At 33.2% G+C, this 26117-nt stretch overlaps 3 protein-coding genes across 10 annotated transcripts; all 3 read right to left on the bottom strand.

Annotated features, from left to right (window-relative positions):
* Positions 1-2506: 2506 nt before the first annotated feature.
* On the bottom strand, positions 2507-4416 carry LOC105783809 (glycylpeptide N-tetradecanoyltransferase 1). Of its 2 annotated transcripts, none has more exons than XM_052626769.1 (2): positions 4169-4416; positions 2507-3922 (listed from the first exon to the last, which is right to left on the bottom strand). In XM_052626769.1, exon 2 carries the CDS (start codon positions 3808-3810, stop codon positions 2629-2631), a length of 1182 nt encoding a protein of 393 aa, XP_052482729.1. In that variant the 5' UTR covers positions 3811-3922; positions 4169-4416; the 3' UTR covers positions 2507-2628. The 2 variants fall into 2 exon arrangements, with proteins under 2 accessions (XP_052482729.1, XP_012464918.1); XM_012609464.2 differs by having other exon boundaries at positions 2507-3975.
* Positions 4417-5760: 1344 nt separating this feature from the next.
* LOC105783248 (casein kinase 1-like protein 1) lies at positions 5761-11686 on the bottom strand. Its single transcript, XM_012608587.2, has 14 exons — positions 11090-11686; positions 10966-11006; positions 9480-9549; positions 9183-9331; positions 9002-9097; positions 8825-8892; positions 8000-8061; positions 7842-7905; positions 7669-7753; positions 7405-7531; positions 7216-7298; positions 7074-7137; positions 6690-6829; positions 5761-6482 (listed from the first exon to the last, which is right to left on the bottom strand). Exons 1-14 carry the CDS (start codon positions 11163-11165, stop codon positions 6210-6212), a joined length of 1398 nt encoding a protein of 465 aa, XP_012464041.1. The 5' UTR covers positions 11166-11686; the 3' UTR covers positions 5761-6209.
* Positions 11687-15380: 3694 nt separating this feature from the next.
* On the bottom strand, positions 15381-18640 carry LOC105784477 (IQ domain-containing protein IQM1). Of its 7 annotated transcripts, XM_012610363.2 has the most exons (9): positions 18137-18279; positions 17644-17708; positions 17069-17562; positions 16922-16987; positions 16661-16749; positions 16465-16552; positions 16140-16370; positions 15940-16041; positions 15381-15853 (listed from the first exon to the last, which is right to left on the bottom strand). In XM_012610363.2, exons 3-9 carry the CDS (start codon positions 17513-17515, stop codon positions 15506-15508), a joined length of 1371 nt encoding a protein of 456 aa, XP_012465817.1. In that variant the 5' UTR covers positions 17516-17562; positions 17644-17708; positions 18137-18279; the 3' UTR covers positions 15381-15505. The 7 variants fall into 7 exon arrangements, with proteins under 7 accessions (XP_012465817.1, XP_012465824.1, XP_012465822.1 ...); XM_012610370.2 differs by lacking the exons at positions 17644-17708; positions 18137-18279 and adding an exon at positions 18492-18640; XM_012610368.2 differs by lacking the exons at positions 17644-17708; positions 18137-18279 and adding an exon at positions 18298-18444.
* Positions 18641-26117: the final 7477 nt, after the last annotated feature.

The raw sequence follows: 26117 nt of genomic DNA on the forward strand, positions 1-26117 counted from the left end.
TATAAATATGAAGGTGGGAACGGTGGGAGGTTTCGTTTTTGTTTATATACGTATCGATGGCTTTACGCGGTTAGGGATAAGGGTGGCGCTAAGGAAGCGCGTGGGGAACGATGGTGTGAAACGCGGGAGAGTGTCACATTGATTGTGACTTTGACTTTTCTTCTTTACGTGGATTGCCCTTTTTTGTTAACGGTTTTCAGCTACAGTTATTTGAGTTTAAACTCGAGTTTTATAAATATTATTCTCTTTATATGTCAAAATAATCAGATATGATCAGAAATTATAATGAGATTGTTAAAAAAAATATTACGTATTTGAGTTTACTTCCTTTTCTTTTTAATTCCTTCCTCCCCTTTTAGTATTTGTTTTATTTTTTTAATTGGATAATCTAGACCTATTATCACTAAATTATCGGTATGTTTATATTTTGATCACTTAACTTTAAAATGCTATAAATATGGTCATTGAATTATTTAAAAATTTCTATTTAAGTCACTGGAATGATAAGTTTTTTTTAAAAGCCTGGCTAGCGAGTTTTAAGCGACGATTCGATAATTAGCACGATGACTTGTACCCATCGACTAGTAGAAAAACATATTTTAAATCCAAATTTATCTGATGGTCAATGTCAAATATTGAAAAATAAAGTTGTTTAGATTTTGGTTTTTAAATTTCTAACATTCAAATATGTTTTATGAAAGAAAAAAATTAAAATTGTATAAAAGAAAGGGGATGAGAGCTTTCAATTGGTACAAATAATGCAAACAGAAAAAGCTATACAACAACGCTTTATAACTTAAATGAAAACTTTTGAATAATTCAATGATCATTTTATAACTTTTAAAATTGAGTAACCAAAATATAAATCAGTACAATTTATTTTTATTATTATTTTGCAATAAGTTAAATATTTGCAATTGTTGTGAAATTTATCAAAATTTAATATTATTATTCCAAATAAAAATTGATAAATATATTCATCCAACATTCAAATTCGTAAATTCTAAAAATATTAAAATAAAATGGATAATAAATTCAGATATAATTCATTATCCATTATTAATAAAAAGTAAAACAAATTTAAATAATAGACATATAAAATAGAAAGCAAATTCAAATAGTAATTATATGAGAGTTTATATTTGCATGCTTCCCAAATATGTTGCACATAATAGTTCTAATATTATTTGAATCTCTCGTACCCAAATTTAAGAAAATAAAATTAAATATCAATAAATATCCGAAATTGATCTATCAGTTACCATCCTTAAATCAAGCTCTACGTGAAAGCTTAAAGTTATGTATAATAGAATTAAAATTTCGGCACATGACATTTTCATAACATGATTAAAAATGTTATGAAAGCCTATATGTTTAAAGCTCAATCACATTTTATCTTCTCCATTACAAAAATGATAAATTGGTCTTTCTGTTGAAAGTTTTAATCTATTTCTATTGTTAAAAATTGATCCCTATAGCTATATGTCAGTAAAAGGTACATGTTGCACGTCACATGTCACTATTTAGTTATTCCATCAACCATGTCAATTTTTAACTTTACAAACGGATGAGATTTTTAATAAAAAAGACCAATTTACTCTTTAATCTAATGTATAGGTATTAATTTATTATTTTTAATAGAAGAGACAAAATGTAAACCTCCATTATACTTTTAGCTTATAACATCATGTTGTGACTCTTGCTATTTTTACACTAATTACAACAAGTCCTAAGTCTAGTTTATATCAAGTGAGTCAACAGCCTATTTTAACGTTTAAAATCTTTTCATACTTCTATAATTAAAATTAAACGAAATAATTAAAAATATTTTAAAACTATTATAATTCATTCACTTGAAATAAATGAAATAAGGTTTAATGTTTTTTAAATTGAACCAATTAAGTCATCGATTCATCGTTGGTCCAATTAAAAAGTTTTTTTTTAATTTAAAAATTAAATTTAACCCATCCATACCGATTCCGCATCTAATCGGTTCAAAAGCCACTCATGTTTGGTTGTGTGTGGGTTCCGAGACCATTCATTTGATAGAACTTCCAAATCAATGGAGGCTGAGGCTGAGGCCAAGGCCGCAACAAGGAGGCCAAGACCATCATGCTCATATCGCAATCCGGAACTATCTGAGCTGCAAGCAATCCTTGAAAGAGCTGGTAAATTCCTTATTTTTCTCCCTATTTCCATGGGCATCTTTGCCAAGCAATATCTCAATGTATGTTTATTTGCATGTTATCTTATTGCAACACTGTTCCATATTGCAGGTATTCCCTACACAGTCAATCGGGGAGACCAGCGATCTTTACACGAGAGCCCGATGCAAATGCACTAGAATTTCACACAAGGCCTAAGATTCTCTAGCAATCAAAGCCTAGATTTCCAGAGAAATTCATACAACTTTTGATATGCTCATGTAACCGTATCATGTTTGTGTTATTATCATGTGTCGTGTTCTAAACAATGAAAAACCGAGAGAGCTACATCCATACCGAAGTAAACCACAAGAAAAATCTTAAACATTAATGGAGTCCATAGAACAATATGCATTGTCAACAGTAACATTGTATTTTGACTAAGCAATTAAAATCTCAGCATCAAAAGCTGAAACATTCGTACCTATAGGAGTACAAGACCGAGCTCCGATGGTCTCAAAGCATTTCGTATCCGATAATTATACAAGTAGTAGTGAAGTTGCCCATCACCTGGTCCGAATTTTAGTTCTTTGAGGAAAGATTCATTGTGCATGACATCCAGCGCGTTGAAAACGTCAAAATCCTTTCGCTTAGCAACGATAAGTGCATCATTCATCAACTGAAGCAGAGGAGTCTTTGTGGAGACATTATAGTAAGAGTAGGCAGCTTTCAAAATCGAATAGTTTTGGTTGCCGAGTATTGATGATGGAAGTGTGTAGAAACTGCAGAAGTCAGTTATGTCATGTGTCTCTGGGCTCTCTACTAAGTAACTGTCCACGACATCTTCCGTAGGAAGAAGCCAGTGTTGCACATCATTCTCATCAAAATCTGGAGAAACAACGAACTGACTCAAGTAGTTTCTGAGCAACCTAGTTACAGCCGAGACATCACGAAGCTCCATTTTTCTGAATCCAGGGGTGACAGGAGAATCAGGCAACTTATAAAGTTTAATAGTTCGACTCATAGTCATCCGAGCCCCGAGCCTCGAAAAGCCAACTTCAATCAGCTTCTTGGGGTTCAATGACCTATGCCAGTACTGGCAAGTAGTAATCGGTGTCGGAAGAACAACTCCAGCAGTATAAGCTGCCTGCCAAATATTCTCCAAATGAACTCTCCTAGTAACCTCCTTAATCATCACCGGTGCAAGTCTCTTCGATCTCAGCTTCTTATGAACACATAAGAAATTGATCTCAGCCATCTTCACAATCTCATTACGCACCCTTATCCTAGCAGGGACACCAGTAATGAAAGCAACAAGCTTCTTCGAAGCCTTAGCTCGGACACCAATGTGCCAGCTCTTGTAATAGCCAGGAGGACGTAAAGCCCACCTAAGAAACTCCTTGGAATAATTGAACCTAAACAAATTCTCATCATCCTCAACATAGTTGTTCTTCAAAAGAATGTAAACCTCGGTACAAGTCTCCTCCGAGTCCATATCGCATGTGGTCCATTCATACGGACTCGGGAGGTTATAAGGTTCCTGTTTGACTTCGGACAAAGGGGTTGGCAGCTCGATAGATCCGTCGGGTAAACTAGTGTCCCCCACATCCTTAAATTGACCAACAGGCTGAGTTTCCCAAAACTTATGTCTCTTTACTGAGGACATTGAATCCTGAAACCTTCGAACTATGGATTCTAATGAGCTATCATCATTGGAAAATGGGTTTGCCTCAGGATTCGGATCCGGGTTTTCTTTCGGTGATCCGGGTGGTGGATTACTATCAGTCATTTCAAGCAATCAATTAATTTCAGCTATTTTCTCAAAATAAACCTGAATCAATCGAAATCATATTATATTATATCCACTTCAAAAATCAAAACAAGAATATAACAATCTCTAAATTTTATTTTAGCTCCTATCAAATAAATCAAAATGACATCGTTTTCTTTTCCACTAGATGATTAATGAGCTAATGGATCTGCATGATTGAGCTGAAAATATTAGTAGAAATAGAGTAACTTACTGAGATTAGCAGATTCAGGACTCTGCTGAATGTTGACTAATTTATTAAGACAGATTTTGGGGGATGATCTTCGAAGCCGAAGCGATGGACTCTTTATTTGTGTTGAGTTGTTTTATTTAAGGTAAAAGGGAGACGATTTCTAGGGTTTTATTCAAGAGAGCGGCATTGAAGATGCCGAAACAGCGAAACTCACTTTGGTCTTTAGTGAAATGGTGACAGTGAAATAAAACAGTATATTTGTTTTCTTGTTATCCAAACAAAATGACGGCTTTCTCTTTTCTCTTTTAAAGCTCCGGTGTGAGCCCAAATCGGCCCAAAGGAATCTTGGGCTCCAGGTGTGGTTAAGAAATAAATTAAAACGATATAAATACGAGAAAAAAATATAATATAATAGATACAGTAATCATTATTTTGCCTCATCATGTCTCGGTGAAATATATATTCTCCTTGAAAATAGATTTAGATAAATTACTAAAATAGTCACTTTTATTTGTCTCATGTTACATTTTACTCACTTATGTTTGAAATGTTACATTTTAGTTACTTACGTTATCGTTTTGTTACGAAATGATTACTCTGCCGTTAATATCTGTTACCTCCCAAACGGCAGTCCGACGTGGCAATTAAAATGAGTTTTAAATGTCAACGCGGATGTCTAATTGGGATGAGAAAAGTTAATTTTTTATTAAAATAGAATATAAAATTTTACCCAATTGAGGGGTTTTTTTTTTTGTTTTTACTATCGGATAAGAGAAGAGTAAAATGAAAAAGAAGAAAAAATGGACACACCAACCTCTATAACTGCTTGCTATTGTGGTTGCCCAGCTATATTGAGAACTTCATGATCGAATGAAAATCCAGGTAGGAAATTTTTCTAGGAATGGAAGAAGGCATTGTTGCCGTTTTTCTACTGATTTGATCCACCTATATGACCTCATGCAAAGGTGGCGCTTGTTGGACTGTTAAGGAAGGAAAGTGAGAAACTTGGAGAGGGCGAAAAGGAAGGAGAGAATGATTTAGATTGTTGTAATAGTTGTGTTTCTTGTATTGCATTGAGTATGTAGAGTTTAGAGGTTGAATTAAGGTTACGTTTAGGGATTATGGGTGTATTTATTTTCAATTGTTGTGAGAGTACAAGAAAATGAGAATGATTTGGATCTTTTTATTTTCTTTATCGTTTTATTCTTTTCTTCTCTTCTTAACAAAAGAAAAACTCAACTTGACAAAATTTTATATTTTATTTTCATAAAAAAAAGATAACTTTTATCATCTTAATTAAACATCCACGTTGATATTTAAAACCTATTTTAACTATCAGTTGAACTGTTATTTAGAAGATGACAAATCTTAACGGCAAAGTAACAAAAGTTCATCTAAAATAAATCTCAAATTTTTCTTAAATTCACTCTTATTTATAAATAATTAACCCAAATATATTTAAATTCATCTAGAATTTTAAATTTTCTTAAAATGCTTTTTAATATTTAGTAATTTTATATTTTAATTAAATTTTAAACATTTAAAAATTGACACGCACTAAGATATTTAATTCACATAAAATAATATAAAATTCAAAAACAAAAGGGCTAGAATCCTAGAAGTTGGAGCTTAAGCTCAACAATTTATTAGTTAAAAATAGATACTATAAAATAGCTCACACTGTTTAAGGGAAAGTGAAACAAAAGAATATAAATTTCCTAAAAATGAAAAAGAAAAAAGGAAAGTATGAACAAAGTGACACGAATACAGTAAGTAAAGCAATTTACAATGCCATAAAAAGTTTCAAAACGTCAAGAAAAGTGTACCAGATGACCGGGAAAACCATAATCTTATAAAAGATGAAAAAGAAAACAGCGAGTTTGGAAAATAAGCCATACAACTCTTCTACCCTTCTTCACAGGCCCTTTTTTTTCATCAATGGAGAAATTTTAATGCTTTGGGTGCCACCATGTCCAACCAAATCAGGAGATCCAAGTCACAAGTTTCTTGAAAACTCAACTCCCCCAAGGATACCTACTCCGTTTCCGGGTTCAAAAACAGTTTAATAATGGATTCTCTCGTCGCTTTCAAACTGCAGGCCCTCCATACCTTTGAGGGCAGCTTCGTAGTTCTTGGCATGAGAGGTGTTTCTCATGGACGAGGCCCGCTTAGGTTCAGAAGATTCAACAGGGCTTTGTCGGCTTGAGTTTCTGTGCAAACCTCCATGGCTAGCATCGGTTGTACGAGAACGTTGGGGGTCGGCCTCGCTACCAGCAAAAGCTTCACGGCTACCAGCAATGTGCCTTGAAGAGGATCCACCGGATTGCCCCATATACTTGTTGCCAGTAAAATTCAAATTAGCAGCAAAAGATAAGAATGAAATATAATATACATATATAAATGCCTACATATATATAAGCTTTTAGATTAATATTTGATCATCCCATGTATCTGCAGATACATCCTAAATGAAAAGCAAGACAGACAGTAACTAGAATCTACACTACTAATACAAGTGCATATAATCATAAAATAAAAATACCATAGTGTCTTTAGTAATTGCAGGATCATTTGCAACTGGACCTTTCTGCTTTGCGTGACTTCCGGAATTCAAGGGTCCTGAAGTTTTCCGCCGAGATGAATTCATAGATGACAAACCAGCTGCTCGCAGGTTATCACCGGCTGCAGCCAAGAGATACAAATGATATAACTAAAAACATAACTTGACATTTCAACTTAAAAGAAATGGTTCAAGACAAGTCTTATACTTGCACACTAAATGCATTTTTGTATTAAATATCAAATAAAGTTTTTAAAAATTGGAATACGGAAGGGTGTCAGAAACAAACACTAAGGTTATAAAATTCAAAACATCGTAAGCACTGCTATTTAAAATACTCAATTGTATGAAAGGAACAACAGTTACCTGCTTGTCGGTCAGCATTGGCAAAAGCAGGGGGCATGGCAGCACTTGTTCCAGCACCGGGGCCCTACCAGAGACAAGCATTAGAAAAGATACATTCCATACAGTTTAATAACAGGAGCAAAACATCCTACTAAGTACTCACAAGGGCTCGAGCTGGCGGAGTGGTCAGCTGTGATTGCTGATACTTCAAAATGGTCCAATCAAAGACATAATCGAACTGGAAGCCTGTTTAGTAAGGATCATGAAGAACAAAGAAGAGATGTGACACTACTGTGATCCATGGAAATAATACAAGTTGACAGTATGGATTGTTAAAAACGCAAATTCAAACCTTCACGAATAAAGAGATCACGAAAGATTCTTTTGAGATAAGAATAGTCTGGCTTATCATCAAATCTTAGTGAACGGCAATAATGGAAGTATGATGCAAATTCTGTTGGATAACCTCGACATAAGGCCTGAAAAGCGCATCTATCTTTAGTCGTAATTTTTTTTAACACAAAATCAGAAGCTCCAAGACACATGAACATCTTTCGAATATCTCATTCCCTGTACAGAAACCTAATGCAACTGCAAGATTTACAGACATCCTTACCTCAATTGAAGTAGAAACCTTCTTCTCACTAATTTTCTCATACTTCTGTTTCTTTGTTCCAGCTTTCAGACCTTGCCAAGGAAGACTGTTAAAAGAGGAGACACCAAAAATGATAACTATTATGAAATACACACAAGACAAAAAGGAAAGTAATATAGGTAACAAGAATTCACCTTCCTCTTAGGAAGTACATAAGCACGTATCCAAGAGACTCCAAATCATCCCTACGGCTTTGCTCTATATGGAATAGGACAGATAATCAAAACTGAGAAGGCTTGAAAGATCCAGACATTAAAGAAAATACATCACAATAAAATTTGACCACACATACCGATGCCCAAGTGTGTGTTCATGCTTGCATATCTTGCAGTTCCAGTCAGATTCTTATTCTCCCTGAAATGGACATGACCAAGTAATATATATATGGTTTCACACGTGCACCACAAACTATGAAGAAATAAATCAGTAAAATGAAAATTGAAAGATAGACTCTTATTCTCCCTGAAATAGACGTGACCAAGTAAAATATATATATGTATGTATGATGCATCAACATTGCCACCACAGGTAATAACAATTACCCTCATGACAATTCATCAAAATTCTTTATTTTGGAAACTCCAATACAAGCCATACTAAAAGATTATAGCCATAAGTTAAAATGTTTTAACCAAGCCGGGGAAATTTCATAACTCAGAAGACAAAACAGACCAGAGAACAGGACATGTATCAACTAATTTTGAGACAGAATATGGACCAAAATTGAAAAGTAAATCAGGTAAATGCCTCAGATAAAAGCTTGATAAATTTAAATTTATCAGCAAAAACTCTCCCTTAATTGAGTTTAATATCATTTCTCTATCAATATTTTCATGTCAAAACATTATAGTAAGTTGCACATGCCATTTATCAAAATCACAAAAGAAATATGGAATCCATCAAAATCACATCTTCTAAATGAGGATGCACCTTCACTATAATAACCAGTCAATGATGAAAAATCATGGGAATCTCAAAGTAGATTCAGCTCAGATTACACTAACAGTATTAGTTTTTTCTTTTCATTTTTAAAAAGGGGGGGGGGGATTGGGAACAAACCAGGATTTTTAACCTGCACGTATAATACAATACATCACATTATGCGAAGCTCTCTCACCTGTAAGGAATGTGTTGATGTGAACTGTCTCTATATTTCTTAGCAAGACCAAAGTCGATCATATAGACCTATGTGAAAATGAAAAGCAATGGCACGTTAGATTTTCCTGCAACATATAAAAGAAGGAAGAAAAAGAACACATATAACATAATAATATTTTGAGCAGAAAGCAGAAACCTGATTTGCACGCCTTCCCAAGCCCATAATAAAATTGTCTGGCTTGATATCCCGATGTAGAAATGATTTTGAATGAACAAATTCGACACGATTGATCTGAGAAAAAAAAATAGAATTAAGTGAAAAGAAAGTAAAGGAAGAGGAACTGAAGTAACCAATCTATGGAATTCTAAAAAGCTACCATTTGATCAGCAAGCATGAGAACTGACTTCAATGAGAGTTTCCTACTGCAGAAATTAAATAGATCTTCAAGACTAGGTCCAAGTAAATCCATAACCATAACATTATAGTCTCCCTCAACTCCAAACCATCTAACATTTGGAATCCCAGCTGACAAGAAAAAGATAAGATAGGGAAAGTCAATATTTGCAGGCATAAGAAACAAAAGGATAAGTAAATATGAAATTTGAAAAAACAACCAAAGGTTGAAACAAGAGCTTTATGTTCTTAAAAAAAATGAAACTAGAAGTATCATTACTTCCTCCCTGCAGGATCCTGTATAACTTTGATTCATATAACAACTGAGGATGCTTTGTCTTCACATTTTCCTGTTCATTAAAGAAAAGGTAATTAATTCCCTTATGTACCATAAAGAATTAAATATGGTTAAAACAACAACAACAAAAGAGAAAATTATTATCAAATTTAACATAAGCAAGCTATTGTTTTACAGAATGTCAAAACTTTAACTGATCAAATCAAATTAATAATTCAAGCAGAAAATTAGTTTAATAATAATGTCAGTCAAATTGAAAGTGCGCCTTAAAAAGCTTATCAAGTATCATTGATTAATTAAAAGACTTCAAATCAAATCTCAAGAATATAATGAGAATAATGCATATACAACAGTAAATTGGTAATCAACATACAAAGTAAGTCATCCCATTTAACCTTATTTATTTCAGGTGATAACCACCCAAAGTATATTCTTCTTGTCTACTATGCCAGCCAGCAATCAGAAAATAAGAAATTTTTACTTATGAACAAATTCAATCCTCCTTTTGATAATTGTGATGTTCCTACCAAGTTAAATCATGATTAATAGTTTTCTTCTCTGTTTCTCTCTCTTTATCGCCAAGGGAGTCCACGAACTATGATTATCATTAATTTAACGCAACCCTAAAACTATAACAAAAACAACACCAAGTAAAAATTGTAACTACTATGGAACAAACGGGAAAGTCAAACAACGGTCACTTCATTTGAATTTCTGTTTATTTCAGTTAATCTTTTGTTTAATTGTAAACGTTGTGTATTGGTTAATTTTAATGATCTGGTGCGTTTTGGTGGGAGGAGGGGGGGAATGAGTATTGTCCAAAACAGGGCGTTTTGGACTAAGGAACCGTTTAATGAAACAGTGCGTATTAAGCTGTTTAGTTAACAGCTCTATTCAAGCCGTTATTTCTCTATTTAGCCACCAATCAGGCAAGGGAGGCAGTTATGTAATTGGAAATCAGTTTTCTCACTCTCTCTTCCTCATTTCTCTTGTGCTCTCTTCTCTCTTCTTCCTTCTCCTTTCTGGTTACTTTCTTTCTTCAAATTCCAACCGTATCATAAACATAAACCAATGTGTCAAGGGCTCCAAACATCTGCATCGTTGTCAAGCTTTCCCAGAACATTACAATTCTATCAGGCAAGGTGCATCTTAACCACCTTGAAAAATTAGAATCAAATTATTTTCCTTCCCATGCCCGTTTGCTAGAATCTGATTACCTAAAGAATTATATATTTCTACAGTTAATTGCTTCTGCATATCCTACGACTAAAGCACAGCACTAAGTTATAAACGATCTTGTTAAAGCAAGAAATCAAATGAACATTAGCTCTAATAAAAACCTAACCAGAATATCAACAACATTGCCATTTTATAGATCAGTACGCAATAAACTAAAGTTACAGACAAGAAAATCATACAAAATTAAACCTCTTCGTTTAATGGCAAGCTTATTTGCAAGGCTACTTACAAGCTTAATGGCAACCTCTTCGTTTGTCTGAATGTTCGTTCCTGCAAAAGGAAAAGAAATTACCAACCTATATTCAAAATCATACCCAAAAAAAAAAGGAAAAAAATAAAAATATGCAACAAACCCAAATAGATCTCTCCAAAAGAGCCGCTACCGATCTTACGACCAAGTCGAAACTTATTACCGACACGAGGCTCCATCAATTCAACTTAAAAGAAGTAAAAAAAGGAAGAAAAATAATTGAAGCCCTAACTATAACCTGAAACCCTAATTCAGAAAACTCCCACAAATTTAAAACAAATAAAAAAACGAGGAAATCATTTTGAGACACTGAACACCAAATCAACCGCTCCAACAATTCATATACATCATAATTTTCGATCACGTAATAGAATTAAAACAAATCAAAAGGAAATAAAAAGAAAAAGATCTAGAATCCCATCTTGGTTTTAGGCCAAAAAAACAAATTAAAATTAACAGAAAAGCTAGGGTTAAGCTAGCTTAATCGTAAGGGGAAAAAAAAAGAAAAAGAAGAGTAGCTAAGATATCATAATTCTGTTTCTATGAAACGCTAAAAACAGATAATTAGTATTATTTTCTATCTCCAAAAAGGGTGGCTTGATAATTGATAGGGAAATTCGATGGGCTCCGTGGATTGGATTTTAGTGATCAATGCGACAATGGAAATGTCTGATTCACATGATTTTCTCCTCACTAATTTGGGTTTTTTTTTAACCCCCCTTCTTATGTACTAATAAATTGACCCCATTGTTTAAATATTTTCAATGTGTTTTTAAGCTGTAAAAATATTAAGGTAAACTACTAGTTGGTCACATAACGTTTAGAAGACTTTCATTTTGGAGTGTTAAATCTCCGGTTAATTGTGCGCGCCTCGTCATGTTTTCGCTTTCATTTTGGTCATTTAATTTTTAGGCTGCTTTCATTTTAGTCATCAAAAAAAATATCTTTTTTAAGTATAGATTGGAATAAAAAAATCAAAGATTAAAGTGAAAAAGAGGTAGAAATTAAAATAATACACAAAAAATTTTCAAATTATACTTGTTTATCCTACTGTTGAAAATTCTAAATTTGGGTTTTGAAATATAAAATTTTAAATATTAAGATTCTAAAATATAGTAGCAAATCGATTGACATTATCACTCCATACAAAATTTTCAACAATTTATTTAATTTAATTTAATGTTTTGAAATTATTTTAAAATTTATCAATGAAAACAATTGTCTTTAATAGTTCACCTATGAAACCCAATTTTTTTTATTATATGATCTTGAATTTTGCGTGCTAAACTAAAAGCAATGAAAAATCCTTACAATTAATTAATTTTATCTTCCATTCCCAACAAAAACTCATAATTTTCATCATTTTTTACCCCAAACGAATAACAAACAATTAATTAATTTTAATGTCATAGTAAGAAATTAGTTGAAATTATCAAAGAATAAAAATCTTCAACAATTTATTCCATTTATTTTGATGTTTTGAAATTTAAAATTTTAATGTTAAAAAAATTAGGATTTCGAAAATGGGATAAACAAGTACAATTTGACAATTTTGTGTATTGTTTTAGTTTTTATCGTTTTTTCACTTTAATCCTTGATTTTTTTACCCCAATCATGGTTAAAAAAAATTAAGTGACTAAAATGAAAGTAACCTAAAAGTTGGGTAACTAAAATGAAAGTGTAAACATGATGTAGCGTATCCAGTTAACTGGCGTAGCGCCCTAAAAGTTGGGTGATCAATTTGCAAGGATTTCATTTTAGGTGACCAAAATGAAAGCGCCCTAAAAGTTGGGTGACCAACTAGGAGTTTACCCTAAACTAATAACAAATTCCACATGCGGTGAATAAACTATGTTTTTGTTTAATTACCCATGCATCCCCAAATTATTATATCATTCTAAATTAGTCCCTAAACTTGAAAACATTCTAATTACATTCTAAAACTATTGAGGTTATATCAATAAGGTTTTTTTTGTTAAAATCATTAATTTAACCGTTAAACTAGCCATAATATCTTATGCGGCTTCATTAAAATGAAATGTTGTTAGATAACTTTTAAAAGTCAAAACTAAAAATAAGGTAAAACCGAAAAAGAAAAGTAAATGTTGTCACATAACATTTAAAATTTTCATTCTAAATCATGCCAAATCTTATTTGGCATCTCATTTAATAGTTAAATTAACAATTTTAGTAATGAAAGGATTTAATTGACAAAATAATGATTGTTTAGGGATATAATTAGAATATATTAAAGTTTAGAGACCACTTAGAATGAGAATCATAGTTTAGAGATGTCTAATGTAATTAATTATTTTTCCATCAAACGATTAAAAGTTACTATTAGTCACCCATAGTATCAAGTTCTAACATTTTGATCACCCACCCGTTAATTATTGTTACTTCTTTTAACAAATATATAATATGGGCTAGGGTCTAATTGCCATCTATTCTCTACATAATTTACTTTAAATGACACCTAATAACAAATTGCTCGGCCTCTGTTTGGCTTTAAATCGTAGCTCTCGACCTCTTGAGCTCGATTCTAGCCTTCATTTCTTCACATACTGTTAGTATTGTAACTCTCGACCTCTTGAACTCGATTCAAAAATCATGAATATAAGCCAAAATGTGGAAACTTTCGACTCTCCATGAGCATGTGTAATATACATAAATTTGTTTCTTACTTTGTTATGAACAAATTGAAGTTGATTCTCCTATACTACACTAGCGAAAATCAAAGTGCATTTATATCGAGACAAAATACAAATAATATTATGGTGATATATAAATTGATTTATACGTTGAAAGCGAGAATGATACTAATGAAAAGTTTACCCTAAACTTTAGTATGAATACAACGTTTGATCAACTTAAATGAAATTTCTTTTAGGCGATAATGCAAATAATGGAACTCAATGGTTGATGAATTACATTAATCATGTCATGTGCAAAGACAATTTCATACATGGTTTCTTTAATGAGAATGGTACTTCCCTTTTTTAGCCTTCAGAAGTGGTATTAGGTTTCAAGCTAATGGCCAATCGCTGGCTACTACCCTTTTCCCCTCCCTTCTCTCCTTACCTCATCTCTCTCGTCTTTTCATTCCTTTTCCCTCCTTTGCCACCTTTCTTGCCTTCTTTCGTTGTCGGCATGACCTCATTCCCTTTGTCTTTTGACCTCCTCATTTCCTTCACCGTCTGCCCCATTCATCTCCTATTTTTAAGCAAAATAATGGCTTCGACTTACATCTTTCGTGGGCTTCTCCATTGTGGGGCCTGTGCTAAGCCTCTTACGACTCGAGCCTGGAAGGTCGTTTTTTCTCCAACCACTAGAGGCTCACGTTCTCGAGTTTGTTGCTTTGTGTTTTCTCTGCAATTGATCTGAAAAGCTTTTTTATTTTTATTTTTATTTTTATTGAGGCTATGCTAGATTTATCCGTGTGCCAGGCGGTTTCGGCCGAATCTTGACAAAATTTTAGGCCATTTGATAGGATCAAATCTAACTTGATCCGAAAAATAGACATAAATTTGTCTAAGCTCAACTTGAATAAAAATGCTAAAATCTGAGCCCAATCCGTAATAAAAATTTCATATTATTATTTTTTAAAATAAATATAATGCATTAAAAATATAAAAAATATTAAAATAAATGTTTCCCAACAAATTAAAAATAAAATTTTAAAATACTCTTTATACTTAAATAATACTAAAATATATACAACTTAACAAGCAAATACCTCTATAGTAGTAGGAAAATTAACAACAAAATAAGAGTTATACAATATTCAGGCAATAACAATAAAATAGTAGCAACATAATAGTGAAATTGTAGTATAACAGTGAGAAAATAACAACAAAAAATATTTTTTTTGCAAATTCATTGAGCTCAGGCCGAAAAAGTTTTACACAAGACCCACATGTTTTTTAATACGAGCTTTATTTCTTTACTAAATTTATTTTTCAAACCTATATTTTTACCCAAATCATTCTACTTTTCAGACAAGCCTCCGATGTGCCAGGTATGCTACACTGAGATCCACTAAAAACATTATAGACATCAGCATCGAAAACAATGCCCTAGTTCATAGTGCTTACAGGGGTTGAAGCCCAATGATGGGTTTGCTTTCAACTTGTTTGTAATTTACTAGTGTTCTTTCTTCTTCTTTTTCTCGTTTTTTAAGATCAAGTGTTGTTTCCGATATGGCGTGATCTTCGGTCAGGTGCTGCATGCCATTCTCTTCGACGATGGTATGCGACAACTTCACTTCCAGTCCAGCTTAGATCTCTTAAGGTTCATTGTATGGGTTTTAGGCATTACGAGCTGGGGTTAAGCTTAAGGTCTCTAGTGCTGTATGTATTCTTCTCCCTTTTAGGATTTAGGCCACAGTGGAACCATTCTTTCGTTGTAATGCTATAGAAAATTTGATTGACTTAATAATGATTGACTACATACAAAACAAAATGAGCAATGAATACAAAAAATACTAATGAATTAACATTTTCGGCTATTGAACTGGCTTTTAGTTAGATGTTGATATGGATCTTGGACTTGGCAGACCCATGGTTGCAATCCGTGGGGAAAGATGGATCTTTGGACTAGGCCTTGGTGAGGGGATTGGTCCATGGTTCACCACACCAGGAGCCACCCTTGGTGACAGGTTAACTTGTTCCAGGGCTTTGAACTGGAGCTCAGTTGGGTAGTCCCGGACACAACTGATACGTGGTCCGACCCCTGTGGTCCACTTACAAGACAATCTGTTGCCCGGATTGAACATTGGTGGTTCCAACTCGGCACCCTCCATTAGTTCTTCTGGTTTGGGTTCATTAGCCGGGGCTTGTCCGTAATAGTCATCATCAGTGGCACATCTCTGTAAACAAAAAAGGGTCATAGATGTTAGAATTCGATCTCCGAAATCATTATATACGATGTCGAGCTGAATAGAGATTTTTTTACCTTAACATTAGTGAGATTTACATGGTTTTCCCCAAGGAAGTTGATGAATTCCATGAAATGCTCTTCTGTGGGATGATAGTGACCACTGTATGGCCATATAGCCTAAAAAGCAATGTCAAAAAGTGACAAAGAGTTAAGCACATAAATTACACCAATACGGTTAAGTCGAGCGGTGAAGGCTGGACGAAAGTGAAATGTACCTCAAGAACTCCATCACGAGCAACTAATCTTCCGGCAGCGGTGGTGGCACCACCGGCTAGAAAACTAGAATGTTGAAATTTACCCTTTTCTTTTCGACCGACATACAAGGCTCTAGTTGTGCTAAGAACAAATATCCATTTGAATCCCCCTGTTGTATCCACCTGTAACCCACTTTGCTTAAAAACAAGTCTCCCATTCTCAATTATTACCTCATATTCTTCCCTTTCTTTCTGCAAATATAGTCATTGAAAAATGATTTATTAAATTGAGGCAGCCATTGTTGAATCATATACATTTTCAAGCTAATCTTGCTTTAGAACATACTGGTCCAAGATATGTGATGCATTGCTGCAGTAGTTTTTTCCTTGGACATTTGCCGAGATTTACTTCTTTCCCATCTCCAATATCCAACCTGTTTCAAAACATCAAAAGACAAGACAATGTCTTTACTATGTTATGAGATGATTTATTTTGAGTTTATAGGGATGTGATGAAGGGCTGATTTGTTACTGTTTTGTACCAGTAGAAGAATGGCTGAGTGCTTTCACTTGAGAACCAAACATAATAGTACAGGTTTAAGTTATGTCCATATCTATGTCGTGGATCAATCTGCAATGAAGATGATGTAATGGCAAAGCCATACAGTTAAGATTATGTATACATGTATATATATGTGTGTGTATAATCTACAAAGAGGGAAAAGTCCCCGTCTTGAGTACTAGCCTCCGATGATTTGGGACATGGAGTTGCAGCTAATTGTTAATGTTTCAAAGTTACTTACGGCTTCAAGCCAGTGTTGAAGGGCTAGTTTTTGAGCTTTTTCATCTTTGGACAATCCCTTTCCTACCTGCAATTTAATAAGGAAAAAACACCATTAATATAGTTAAATGGAGAAGTATTTGAATGTGCTAGCTGTAAGGATTCATACCTTTGCTGCTCTTGTTTTCGCTCTTGCCCATCGCGAAACCATGGATTCTGGTTTTTCGACATCGAAGAACGACACAGAACTTAGCTTGAGCTCTGCAAGGTCTAATACTTTCCACCATAGCTCCTCAACTACCACTGCACAATCGGCAAGGTTTCTTCGAGTCCGGTAGCCCTTGTACACCTTCTGAAGCTTAACAGCAGCCGCATCGAGCTCACTAACTGGTCTTGGTGAAAACAAAATTGTCGGTTCTGGTAGAGAAAGCGCGGGAATCGGCTCGTGCAAGAGTCCATTTGAATTCGATACATTCAAACCAAACTTCCCTTTATCTATAACTAGATCCTTGAAAGAAAAAGTTTTCTCGAGTACCACTTCATGATCATGTGTGCCATCTCTCAATGTTCTTGAATCTTTTCTTTGAAATTCATCTGATTCAACCGAGTTAGTCATGGATTCTGAATCTGTTCCCTTCAAACTATTTACCCTCGGTATCACTTCTGTCATTCGAACAAAGACTGACGTTGTAAGCCGAATCGAAAACCAGAACCAATATGAATTCAATATACCAACACACTCACTCTATGTAAAAGATTAAACCCTTTTCTTCAAGTTCATATATACTGAATTCAATTGGCATATCTACCTGCATATATACTGAATGCATAAGATATATACGATATATTACAGGATACAAATTATTCTATATCATAAAGTTCATATATAAGAAGAATCAAATCAAATCATTTCAGACACTAAATTCTAATCAGAGCAACATGAATTCAATATCAACACACAGATTCCATGTAAAGGATTAAACCCATTTCATCAAGCACCTTATATGCAAACGCAAACAACTTTTTGGCATATCTACTCGTATATATACTGAAGATTATATCAGATACTTTACAGATTGTCCCATATCATAATGTTCATATAAGAAGAATCAAGTTATGAATTCAATACAAACAGACAGACTCTATGTAAAGGATTAAACCCTTTTCATCTAGGATGCTACATGCAAAATCAAACCAAGTTTTGGCAAAGAATATTGACTGCCGTACATATATCTACCTGAATATATATACTGAATACATTCTCTATGAAAATCCTCTTCGAATCGATCAAAACGTTGTTTCAGAATCTGACAACTCGCTCTCTCTTATATAATACAAGCAAAAAAAAAAAGCTATGGAATCCACTAAGCCTTAAAAATATGTATACACCAAACCTACCAAAAACAGGCAATGGAAAGTCATTGAAATCGTGTACCTAACACCACATAGGGCTTTGACTGATAAAAATGGGATTAAAAATATGGGTCAAATTCAACAGTTTTCGAGCCTCGTGGTTGGAGACCACGAGCGGTTTGATGAATTCAAAGCTTGAAATATTGGGATTTCTTAATGGAAAACTTTGAAGGGCTTACATTTTTGGGTCAACCCCTTCCTTTCTTGGAACCTTGAATTTTTTCAAAGAACGTAAGCTTTTTAAACAGAGCTTCCATGGAAATAAACGCAAGAAAATGCTTTAAAAATCTTTCAGACACTGGGATGTTGTTGTCGTGTAATTATTTTTAACAGTCGACGAGTGTTCGGTCATGGGATTGATCATGCAAATGCCATTTTTATAAAACCTTTTTTCTTGAAAATTACTGTTAGGATTTTGTTCTGTTCTTGTTGTCCATTGTTGCCGCTATCATCCTGCATTCAAATCTTTTTCCTACGACTTTTCTGGCTTTTTTTTTATAAAATAATTTAAAATTTTGATTAATTACGAAAATGACTTAATTTTCTAATTATATATATAAATAACCGGAATTAATTGTAAAAGTTGGTGGAGATTAAGCGAATGGCGCCACCAACATAATACGTCAATACATGAATAAAAAATTCAATAAAATAATATATATTTTTTAAAATTTTAAAAATTAAAAAGAAAAAGAAAATATCCTTTGACACATAAAAAGATGGTGGCGCCATTCTTAATAGCTCTACCAAAAAATAAATTTCTTTAAAGTCCCTAATTATTGAGAAATAATAGCATTTTCTTAATATTTATATAGGTTGTGCACCATAAAAAATAATTTTTTATTTAGGTGGCTGACGTGGCGTTTTGGTGGTGTCATTCTCTTTGGCTCCACCAACTTTTACGGTTCATTTCAAGTCATTTACGTATATAATAAAAAAAGTAGGTCATTTTCATAATTAATCAAAATTTTAAAGTCATTTTTATAATAATAAAAAAACCCAATTTTCTTTACATCTCACGTCACTCAAAATTAGTTTCTAATTTCCTTCAAAAGTATACGGTAAATAATTTATAATTTAAGACCCAATTGGAAACTTGTAATTTGTAAATAATTTGTAATGAGTCAAAATTGGAAACTTGAATTTTTCTTTGAATAAAGTAACTAGTTGTTGACCCAATTTTTTAGATGTTTTTATTTCGATCACCCAAATAAAATTACTTGTAATTTGGTCATTGTTATTCGAGAAATTTTTTATTTTAGTCAGCCAAACGTTAAATCCCTAATGGTGGTTTGTTGTGCATGTTATGTCATCATTTTTTACTATTTTTTACCCTCCATCACAGTAAAAAAAAAGTCAAAATTGGGTGGCTAAAATGAAAAAATTTCTCTAATAGAGGTGACAAAAATGAAAGCATTGAAAAAGTTGAGTGAGCAACTAGATAGTTTACCCTACAAAAATGAAAGCATTGTCAGGTCTGACAGGATCATTTGGGGAGGTACCTTGACAGGTTCCTTTTCCCTTAAAAATGCTTATAAGAAGCTTCAGGAAGGGTCGTGGAATCTGAAAGAACAGATTTGGCGAATCCCTTGAAAATTCCAAAGACCCCAACAGGCTAGGTATGTAACACCCCCTAACCCCGAACCATCGCCAGAACAGGGTTATGAGGCATTACCGGACATATCAGACAGTTTACAAAAATTCTTAAATAACTAACAAACATATTGAAATAAAATCATAAATTCATATGTTTGTTTACCAATTGACTTCATCTCTCTCTTTTTATTATTATTATAAATTTTATAAAAATTTCGGCAGCATTTCTGCTTATTTTTACATAGAACCCCCTGCAATTAAAACCATATCTTTTCCAAATATAACCAAATCAACCAATTCATTCCACATTCACATTTTCTATTCTAATTACTTCTAATCAAACTCAATCAACATAATCTTAATTTAAAATTTAACAAGATAATAAATAAATCAAAATAGATAAACTTCTTTCATAATAATTCATAAACTTTTAATACTAACATTTTTTTTACCATTTATATTAAAACATAACAATCTTTATACACATCCTATGTACATGCCACATTACCAAAAGAAATATACATCACCAAAATTATTTGAAGTCGGGATTGATCGGATCTTTGAACGGGACCTTTGACTTCTATCGACTGCTGCAGACGAAACAATCTGACTGTTGAGTATTTCATACTCAAGTGGTATTACCATAATTCAAATTATAATAATAATAAACATGTAATGCATAAATCGTATATACAATTTAAATTCAATATCTCAACAATAGCAATCCATCATTCAATATTATATATTCACAATTTGAATTTGAACATATCATGAACCTTAGGTTCATTTCTCAATCTCATATCACATTTCAATTCACAATTCAACTTTTTCATTTCATTTCAAGAGCTCGTTCGATCAACTCATTCGGTTTATCATTTCATTAATTACCCTATTAACAAAACTCGGACTTTAGTGGATACACGGATCCAACCAAACACACCAATATGGCACCCAGTGCCTCATCGGATAGTTCGAAGCAATAGTTGACACCCAGTGTCTCATCGGCCAAGCCAAGAAAGTTGGTACCAGATACCTCATCGAAACTATCCGAAGAAATATAGTGACACCCAGTGTCTCATCGACTCGAGGTCGAAGTATCCCTGAACTCTTCCAATCCTATGGCATGCCAACTATATCCGACTCAGCCCGACTAGTTAATAGGGTATTTAAATCACATATAATCTCAATTCAATCACAATTTCTCACATTTTCAATTCAATCATTTTTCCACCATTCAATCAATAATTAATCCACAATTTCACACATTTTCACAACTCAATACATTTCCATACAATTTAATACCATTCACAATTCGATTCAAATTCATTTCCCGCTTTCAATAAACAAACAATTCAAATATTAATTCACATCAACTATTCAATTTAATTCCCACTCATAATAATAATAATAATAATAATAATAATAATAATGATAATACTAATACTAATACTAATATTAATACTTACCTCACATTTCATTTACTAAACACATTAATTAAAATTTAACATTTAATATTAAATAATTTGAATTATAGTAATACAAACACAATTTACTCGATTATTCCTCAATAACCTTCTCCTTTCCTTTGTGTGCCGATGCTTGAGTTCCTTGTTAGCTACGAAAATAATAATAATTTACACCATTAATTACAACATAAATTAATAATAATAAAATTTCTATCTAATTTATACTTTGATTCCAATTTAATCCTAACTAAATTTATCTACTTTTCTAATTTAATTCACACTCTATTTCTATTCAAATTTCTTCTAAACTAAATTTTATCTACAAATTTTTCAGCATTTTCACTAATTTCGAATTTTCCCCAATTTAATCCCTAAAATTTAAAACTTGTAGCTTACTTCACAATTTAATCCTTGTATCAACTCTAACTAGAAACTCTTTCAAATAAACCCTCAATTCCATCATTTATTCAACATAAACCCTAATTTAAGGCTTTTTGTAACTTAATCCCAACTATGTAAAACTTACAACTTAGTTTACAAATCATTCTTTTATCTATTCTAACTAGAAATTTTATCAACTACACCCCTAATTTAACAACTTGTTCAAAATGAATCATGTTCAAAAACCTATGAACTTCCATAACCTCCACTTAACTTTAACAAAACTTTGTTTTAAAGCTTCTAAAACATCAAAATGAAGAGAAAAGGGCTAAATTTAGCTTACCAATTAACTTGAAGCTTTAAAATCTCAATTTCCCCTTTTTATTTTCTTTCCCTTTTTCTTCCCCTGTTTTCGTTTGCCTGTTCTGTTTCCATTTCTCTTTTTTCTATCTTTTATTTCTTTTATTAAATTAGTTTAATATAATAACAATAAAATAATAATATAATATTTCTTATTTAAATAATAAGTAAATACGTAATCATTACTAATATGTATGTATTTCATTCTTCCACATGTCATCATATACACCATGCATTTGTCAACAATTTTATTTATTTGAAATATAATAATATAATATAATTAATATAATTTACAATATAATAAATAATAATATACTTCAAAAAAAATCTCAGATTTTATCATGCATATGCCGCCTCATTTATGGGACTTGGCATATTTACCTATTTAGTCCTTTTAACTTTTCTTTAATCTATAATTAAACTTTTACCCTTGTTGCAATTTAGTCCTTTTTAATCAATTAACCATCGGAACATTAAAATACTTAACGAAACTTTAATACTACCCTAATGACACTCCGTAAATATTTATAAAAATATTTACAACTCAGTTTATAGTATCGAGGTCTCGATACCTCGTTTTTGACCCAATTTGCCTAATAATTTCTTTTAAATCACAAAATTCACTAATTTAAAAATATTTCTAAAATCACACTGAACTTATAATTATTAATTAATAAATTTTTCTAACGTTTTCATCAGATTTAGTGATCTCAAATCACTATTCTGACACTACTGAAAATTGGACTGTTACAAGGTATTTTATTTGGTTGGCTTTCAATCAGCGTCTGCTTACCAAGGTGGAACTAGCAAGGCGAAGACTAGGTCATGATTCAACATGTGGGGTTTGTGGTCATGGTTTTGAGGATGCACTTCATGCAATTAGGGATTGTTCTGCAATGAGGAATGTCTGGGATCATTTAATTCCAACTGAATGGCATACTAGGTTTTATGCAGTAAATTTGTATGACTACTTATGTTAAACTTGCAAAATTAGCATAACTGGTGTTTAGGAGATGTAGACTGCGTTGTATATTTGGGATCACCGCATGACGTATTTGGAAGAATCGTAATCTTCTCATTTTTCAATGTGATTATTGGGGTGTTAATTAATCTATTAAGGTGTCTTACAGTTGGGCAAAGCAATTCGTCTCTTCTACTAAGGGCAAAATGACTGAGATACGAGGTAAGTTTTCATCTTCATGTTTATCTAACGATTCAGTCATTTTGAGTACAAATGGGTCTGTCCAGAAAGAAGTCGGTTTTGCGGCGGCAGGGGGAATAGTGCGTGATCGAGACAGAGCATGGATTATTGGTTTTAATATACATTTGGGAGATTGATCTATTTTCTATACTGAGTCGTAGGGTATTTTGGATTGGTTGATTATTTTATCTAATAGGGGATATGATAGTGTGTTAATTCGATCGGATTGCCTTAAGGCGGTTATAGCTATTCAGGAGAGGTCTCTAGAAATATCCAATTCTGCTTTGGTTAGAAGAATTCCTCAGATGTTGTCGCATTTCAAATAGTGGTGCATTAAACACATTTCTATAGAGAAAAATCAAGAAGCTGATCATTTGGTCAAACTGGTCCAGCATGGATCTAAACATTTCTGCTTGTTTGAGACCTCCTCATTGGAGGGACTGATCTAACTTATGTAATTAGAATTTTATATTCTACTTTTCCACCCAAAAAAATAATATTGGTCAAACATCAATTTCCTCAATTAAGTCATCTATTTTTGGTAAAAAAATATTATTACTTTAGGGTGAATTACATCATTGGTCACCCAAGTATTAACTTATTTTTATTTTAGTAATTAACTTTAAAAGTTTTTCAATTTCACCATTAAAGTTATCTAACATTAAATATTTGAATCATTGCCTTGTTAAATTAGGAGGTTCCAAGACTAATTTGATTAGTACTGAAAAGTAAAATCCAAAGAGAATGGGAGGTTAAGGTGTCGCATGTTGCGAGGAGTCGGAATTTAGTAGCGGATGGCATGGAAAGATTAACAGTGAAGCTTCCACCAGAGAGACAATCTTTTGATCTTGCTCCTTTTTCTGTTACTGATGTATATGCAGCCGAGTGTGCTGCTTTTCAAAGATCCCTGCTGTAATACTTTGTTGCTCTCCCTTTCAATAAAAAAAGGTAAACTTTAAAGTATTTTTTTATCAAAATATTATTCAAGATTAATTCTTTTACGGTTCATGGTTGTATCAGAAAATATTATTATTTTCAGAGTTTGAATATGAGATCTCTTTTTAAGAATACAACTTTCCTTACCATTACACTAAAAAAAATAGGCTTAAGATGTAAAAAGTCTTCAAACTTTTTTAGAAAATGCAATTAAGCTATTACCTTTTTTTTTACTCAATTAGGTACTTGAACTGCCAAAATGCATCAAAAAGACCCTTTGACTGTTAACTTTAACAGTTGACCTTTAAAGTTAATTGCCCATTGATAGAGTATAGAGATTGAGACTTTTAGTCTGTTATCATTCAGTTAATTAGTCTAGTATGTAGTTGGTTAGGAGCAGTTACTCACATACAAGTATATAAATATTAACAGTGTATTAATTCAAGCAGATAAAGATACTAAGCAATTTTCTCAGTAAATTCATCTCTCTCAATTTTTTCTACCTCAATTTATTCTCTGTTCAAGTGAATTAGTGTAGTATCTAACATGGTGTCAGTTGCCTAGTTCTTGGTGCTTGCTTCCGCTACCGAGCCATGGCTAATTCCACAGATTCTACTTCGGCTGATCATATTAATCTCTCGTTTTTCAACTCTCGTTTGATTCAGTCATTCCTTCGTCATGACACAATAAAATTAGATGAAAGTAATTTTGTCCAATGGCAGTAACATATTCATTTAATCACGGAAGGATATGAGTTGCAAGGGTTTTTGGAAGGCACGTTACTTGCTTCGCCTAAATTTGTAGCGTCTTCAGATGGTGTTCTTACTTCGAATCCAGATGCATCTTTATTCACTCAACAAGATAAGTTATTGGCCTCTTGGTTCATTTCTACGATTAGTACAGCTTTGTTATCTTGTTTTACAACTGCTAAATCTGCATGCGAAGTCTAGAGCACTGCGAATCATCTTTTCGCTGCTTCCACTAGTGCCAAGATATCAAAAAAAGTGAATTAACTATAAAAGAATATATTGCCAAAATATAGAACATATGTGCATTACTTGTGGATTCTGGATCTGCTGTTTTTGAGGCCAAAAAGATGGAGGTCATTCTTACTGGTCTCTCGTCAGACTTTGACGCGATGTTGACTTTGGCTTCGTTCTCGTCGGTGACTCTTCTTTTTCAAAAACTAGTCGACATTCTAATGGAGTTTGAAAGTCGTCAGACACGAGCGGCGTGTGGAGATGTCCCGATGCATACCCACATGGTTAAAACCCCTTTGGTTACAGCGGTGACCGAATCCGATTTGCGTGATGTACGTGGTGAGCGTTCCACGATTGGTTTGCGTGGGTGTAGTTTTTATCCTCGAACACAGTGTCAGATTTGTGGCCAATACGGTTATTTGGCATAGAGCTACTTCTACCGTGTCAATCGCGACTACGACAGCCCGAACGTTCCAACCACAGTGTAATTTTTCTCTGCTCATGATGGACAAGGGTGCATGATGGTGACTTCTTTAACTGATCTGCCAGTCTCGATGGTTTCGGGCTGCATGCAGACACTATTCTAAAGTATTTTTCTGGTGGTACTTCGTGGGGAGGATGGCTACACTACCAATTGGGTATCATCTGTCACAATTTAGGGTTAATCCCTTTGCATATATTACCCCTAATGAAGTTGGTCACGGGGTTGGGCTTGTTGGTGGACCATTTGATACTTTGTCTAGGTTTGCTAGAGGCCCGCATGTGTCTTATGGTCCATATGATAGACCACACATAGGGTGTGACTTGGGGCATGAATTGGGGCGCAATTTGGGCCAGCGTCGTGTTGGGCTATCTGTTATAGGCCGAATGCTGTAGGCCAATACC

Source organism: Gossypium raimondii, chromosome 13, assembly GCF_025698545.1.
Source record: "Gossypium raimondii isolate GPD5lz chromosome 13, ASM2569854v1, whole genome shotgun sequence".
NCBI lineage: Eukaryota > Viridiplantae > Streptophyta > Magnoliopsida > Malvales > Malvaceae > Gossypium > Gossypium raimondii.